Source organism: Gigantopelta aegis, chromosome 14, assembly GCF_016097555.1.
Source record: "Gigantopelta aegis isolate Gae_Host chromosome 14, Gae_host_genome, whole genome shotgun sequence".
Lineage (NCBI taxonomy): Eukaryota > Metazoa > Mollusca > Gastropoda > Neomphalida > Peltospiridae > Gigantopelta > Gigantopelta aegis.
In genome coordinates this window covers 26,094,590-26,100,589 of record NC_054712.1, presented here as the reverse complement: position 1 = coordinate 26,100,589, position 6,000 = coordinate 26,094,590, and the positions used below count along the sequence as shown (strand labels likewise).

The following is a 6,000-nucleotide window of genomic DNA, read 5'->3' as shown; positions in this document are numbered from 1 at the left end:
GATATTAAGTTCTTTTGTATATGCTTTTAACTATTTAGACAGTTTGGTCTTGCATTTTTTATTTGTTCTTTCAATTAAGGTGACAACTTAGTTTTGTATTCTTATTCATTTGTAATTGATATTTAATAAAGTAGCACATAAATGTTGGAAATAAATACATTTATTAGTAAACAATAAATAATGTGACCCATCTAAAAATATTTTTCTCATGTGCTTCTTCCTAAAAAGAACCCAATTCTGTTGAATATACCTACCAGATACAGCAAAAACCCTTTTTATATGACCTAATACAAAGGTTTAATTAGTATTAAAAAGTTGTTTTCTTCTATGAAATTTATTTTAACAAAATAAGTTGGGAAGTATCTGTTAACATTGTTGTACTAAATCAGGAATTGTCTGTTAACATTGTAGTACCAAATCAGGAATTATCTGTGAACATTGTAGTCCTTAGTAAGTCAGGTACTATGGTTAACATTGTAGTCCTTACTAAGTCAGGTACTATGGTTAACATTGTAGTACTGTGCATGTAGATCATTCATTTTCTGGTTTTGTTTTTCGTACCAATAAATTGTATTATTGAGTTTAATAAATCTATATATACTACTACTTGGCTTGTGTAACATTTTATTTTATCAGTACTGGGAATCAATTTCAATTTCATCATTGGTCATTACTTGTAATTGGTTAGAACAATGTTAAACAATGTAAAATATACAGGGCAAAGGAGTATTACTGACCAGTTGTGGATCATGATTATAGGCAAGACTACAAATATTACATCCTTTGATAAACATAGGTGCCATTTTGTTTTATGACACCACTGGAGCACATAATCATCACCTATTGGATGTTGAACATTTGGTAATTCTGACAGTCTTGGAGAGGAAATTTGCTACATCTCCCCCCCCCCCCCCCCCTCCATTAATAGCAAGACGTCGTTTATGTGTGCCACCCAACACAGGATTGTACATACCATGGCCTTTGAAATACTAGTGGTTCAATGGCTAGAACGAGAAATAGCCCAATGGGCTCACAGACAGGGATCAATCCTAGGCCGACAACGCAAAAGGCGATCAGTTTACCACTGGGCTGCCTGTTCCCCCACCCCCACCCCCATTAGAATAGAGACTAACAACCCAGGTAATGGTCTTTTATCAATGGTGAAACCTGGACAACCTGTACCATGGCTTTTTTTAGCAATCACCATCTGGAATAGAGCAGAGCATACTTGCCATTCTTAATCGCCTTTTTTATCACAACAGTGTGCGGCATGCCGTTAATTTTATAACAAGAATGTGACGGAGCACTGTGAGCCACCATTACTTTGATGTCATGAAAAGGCTCTGTCCGTGACGCCATTGAAAAACAGACATTAAAATGTTAAAGGCACATAATTGTCTTAAAAATCTAAATTTAGTACCAAACTCAGTTCAGCCAGCAAATGTTTCGCTAATGTTCGCAAACTGATTGGTTTTTGACTGGCCATTTGGTTTACCGTGAAGCACATAAATCAGTCTAGTGGCCTAGTACTTTGATGGCAGTCGATCCTGCTACCACATAAGCTATCCCTATCAAGGACAAGCAAACAATTTAATGTTCACATTCAGAGCAAGCTGTTGTAGCATACGCCTCTCCTGGGCACAGGTGCCAATTGGTACCAGTTTCTTGGCCCAAGATAGGATTGTATCTTTTGTATGCACTTTCTCATAAACAGGTCAGCACACAAAAAGCCTTTGGTTATCAGTTGTGGGGTACTGGCTGGGATGAAGGAAACCCCCCAGACAAGTTCACCATTGATCCTATGACCCATGACAGCTTTACAGTTGTGGGGTACTGGCTGGGATGAAGGAAAACCCCAGACAAGTTCACCATTGATCCTATGACCCATGACAGATTTACAGTTGTGGGGTACTGGCTGGGATGAAGGAAAACCCCAGACAAGTTCACCATTGATCCTATGACCCATGACAGCTTTACAGTTGTGGGGTACTGGCTGAGATGAAGGACAGACAAGTTCACCATTGATCCTATGACCCATGACAGATTTACAAGTGTTATAGCACCAAGGGACATGTGGCTAAGTAGTAAAGTTATTGCCAAGAGTCGACGTCTCGTCCTCAATGTCCCATGACTGGTACATCAAAGGCATGGTATGTAGTCCAATCAACAGGAAAGAGCATATAAAATTCCTTGCTGCTATGCTATAAATAGCCTATGTGGAGGCAAGTTTATCTCTTTCTACTGGACCATATAATCATATGCTAGAAATGAACATAACTACTTTCTAGCACAGAGAGCTCTACATTATGCCTTTTATCTATAGAGAATATGGCACACACCACTGATGGTGAATCACCGATTGTAACAATGAGCATTCTGAGAGTACTGCAATACATGTCCCCTAATGACGCACTCAACACATTTTATTTACGGTTATATGGCGTCGTACATATGGTTAAGGACCACACAAATATTGAGAGAGGAAACCCGCTGTCGCCACTTCATGGCTACTCTTTTTCAATTAGCAGCAAGGCATCTTTTATATGCACCATCCCACGGCTTTTGTTACAGCAGTTGCTGAACCCTGGCTGGAACGAGAAATAGCCCAATGGGTCCACCGACGGGGATCGATCTTAGACCAATCGCACATCCAGCCCTCTTGCCAGGAAAGATGACTGATTACTCAGACTCTTCTCCACATTCTTCTGGAACGTTTTAGGCGAGAAACAAATTGATCACCTGACATATAACACAACCACAAATAAACCCAAAATGATTTGCTACATTTTATTTAAAACTTCGTGTGATTGTTCACCCATTTTAGGACAGTTTGCTCATAGCGAAGTCTAAACTCATATAAAAGCTTTACAAATGAAACACTGACTGAAAAGTGTAAATAAATTGTTTATTTTTACAAGTTGCAGCACCCGTCCATATATCATCAGGATCATCGTCATCTGCCTCTGCAAAACAAAACAAAAAAAATATTCTAAATATTGTACTCTGCTCTAGTCAAATAACAAAATGTTTTAAAATGTAGTCAATTTAAATCTATTAGTCTTTAATAAAAAAAATATTCTGATTTGGGCTCTATTCGACGAAATGTTCATAGTACTCTTCTAACGATTAAAATATTTTGTGGGAAAAAAACAGGAACAGAATACCTCAATTTCTAACAATTCTGAATTCTTGGATATATTTATTGGTACAGAAAATCTTGGCAGCTTATTTCCAAAGTAATACTTACCAAATGCATAATACATCACTTACCTCTGAAATTTCTGAGTGAAAGTCATAAATGACCTAAACAATACAAAAATGTGTCGCCAAATGCTATGTTTAATCCAGGGTATTTTACATATACCAAATCGACTGTAACAAAATTACTGTGGACCCTTCTTAATAAATAATCATCTGACTTTCATTGATATCGATGTTGGTGACTTAAAAGTGCTTCAGACCTACTGTAAATTGTTCACCATAACTTAAAAAACAACAGTACACTATGTCGCTTCGTAACATGGCTGCTCATCTTAGAAACAAACATTAAGCTCATGACTATGTCCATGTCTGAACACTGGACTGCTTTCGGTGTAAAATTGCTATTGAAACGTTTTTGTTTGATGATTATAAATGCACACATCGATTATGCAGTGTTACCATCGTACGTTTGCTTAAATATCAATAAACGTAGTGCTGTGACCTCGATTAATTTACATCTAATTTGCAAAGTTATCAAATTCTGAAAGTATGTGAGTATGTGATCTGAAAAATATCACATACTTTGATTACACTGGATATGCTAGAAAATATATGATAAATGTATATGATATATATATAAAGAAAAAGGAACAGTTACATTAAAAAATCTTATGACTGACTAGTGTTTTGAGTCATTTATTTAAAAAAAAATTCATAGTGAAAAAGAAGAAATCTAAACAGAAATGAAAAACTGCATTTGACGAGGAATTGACGAACACTGAAAAGAAGACTCTTATGTCTCATGTCTATGGTAGTTTTGTGGATCAAAGCCTTAGTCAGTAAAATAACTTGAAGAAATTCAACATCTAGCGACTGCATGGGGAGATAATTTGTTGTCACATTTCATAGAATATTTCCAGCAAATCGAATAAGAATTTCTGCCAGATAATTTACTCGCGTTCTAAATTGTAAAGAATAAACACAATCGTGTTATAACCCACAAACATTTAGCTACTTGTTTTTATTAGGAACATTCATACATTATATTAATGAAAAGTTTGTTTGCTTTGTTTAATTTATTAATCACCGGCTACTGGATGTCAAATGTATGGTCATTTTAACAGTCATAGAAAGGAAACCTGCTTAATGTTTTTCATTAGTAGCAAGAGATCTTTTATGCACCATCTCAGACAGGATAGCACAAACCACGACCTTTGATATACCAGTCGTGGTGCACTGGCTGGAACGAGAAATAGCCCAATGGGCCCACCGATGGGAATCAATCCTAGACGGACCGCGCATCAGGCGTGTACTTTACCACTGGGCTACGACCCACCCTTTATATTAATGAAAAATCGTGACACTAGGTCTTACCGTCTTCGTTTATTCTGCTGCTTGTTTTTGTTCTTGTTTCCAAGCAGTCCAAGTTCTTTTCTTTCCTGATAGGAAGGCCTGAAAAACATAATAAAAGTTAGAATATAAATTAAGTTAAAAATAAATTCACTTAAATTATTAATTTGTATATAAAATTAAAAAGTCAGTCAAGTTACTGTAAACTGGGGGAGAATGCATCCATATAAATATTACATTTGCCTGTACTAATTGTGCCCAACCCTGTCGCAAAATGTTATGTGCACGCCTCATTTTTATTGCAGATATGCACCACAGATACCAACAGATGTTTGCGAAATTTATACATCGCAAGCACGTAGAAAGGTGCACATTCACACAAAAAGGTTTACAGTTCTTGTTTTGTTTACTGACACCACTAGAGCACACTGATTTATTAATAATCAGCTATTGGATGTCATGACATTTATTCCAGTGACTACCTACCCTGATCTAAACACTGTACTGACAGTGATTCCAATGACTACCTACCCTGATCTAAACACTGTAATGACACGGATTCCAGTGACTACCTACCCTGATCTAAACACAGTAATGACACTGATTCCGGTGACTACCTACCCTGATCTAAACACTGTACTGACAGTGATTCCAATGACTACCTACCCTGATCGAAACACTGTAATGACACGGATTCCAGTGACTACCTACCTTGATCTAAACACAGTAATGACACTGATTCCGGTGACTACCTACCCTGATCTAAACACTGTACTGACAGTGATTCCAATGACTACCTACCCTGATCTAAACACTATACTGACAGTGATTCCAATGACTACCTACCCGATCTAAACACTGTAATGACACAGATTCCAGTGACTACCTACCCTGATCTAAACACAGTAATGACACTGATTCCGGTGACTACCTACCCTGATCTAAACACTGTACTGACAGTGATTCCAATGACTACCTACCCTGATCTAAACACTGTAATGACACTGATTCCAGTGACTACCTACCCTGATCTAAACACAGTAATGACACTGATTCCGGTGACTACCTACCCTGATCTAAACATTTTAAGAGCCTTCTTTCCAGTGTTCGTTAATTCCTCATCAAATGCAGTCTTTCGTTTTTGTTTAGATTTCTTCTTTTTCACTGAAAAAATAATAAATAAATGACTCAAAACACTAGTCAGTCATAAGATTTTTAAATGTAACTGTTTCTTTTTTTTATATATATATATCATATACATTTGTAAGTGTAATCAAAGTATGTGATATTTTTCATACTTTCAGAATTTGATAACTTTGCAGATTAGATGTAAATTAATCGAGGTCACAGCACTACATTTATTGATATTTAAGCAAACATACGATGGTAACACTGCATAATCGATGTGTGCATTTATTATTATCAAACAAAAATATTTCAATAACAATT

General features: G+C 36.5%; 1 protein-coding gene across 1 annotated transcript in view; it reads right to left on the bottom strand.

Annotated features, from left to right (window-relative positions):
- Positions 1 to 2,891: 2,891 nt before the first annotated feature.
- Positions 2,892 to 6,000, bottom strand: part of LOC121388723 (probable ATP-dependent RNA helicase DDX27) — a 30,467-nt gene continuing 27,358 nt past the window's right edge. The window contains exons 19-21 of the mRNA XM_041520192.1: positions 5,622 to 5,715; positions 4,576 to 4,653; positions 2,892 to 2,963 (exon numbers count right to left, since the gene is read on the bottom strand). Of these exons, the coding sequence (XP_041376126.1) occupies positions 2,954 to 2,963; positions 4,576 to 4,653; positions 5,622 to 5,715 (182 nt within the window). The 3' untranslated portion in view covers positions 2,892 to 2,953. The remainder of the gene's footprint in view (positions 2,964 to 4,575; positions 4,654 to 5,621; positions 5,716 to 6,000) is intronic.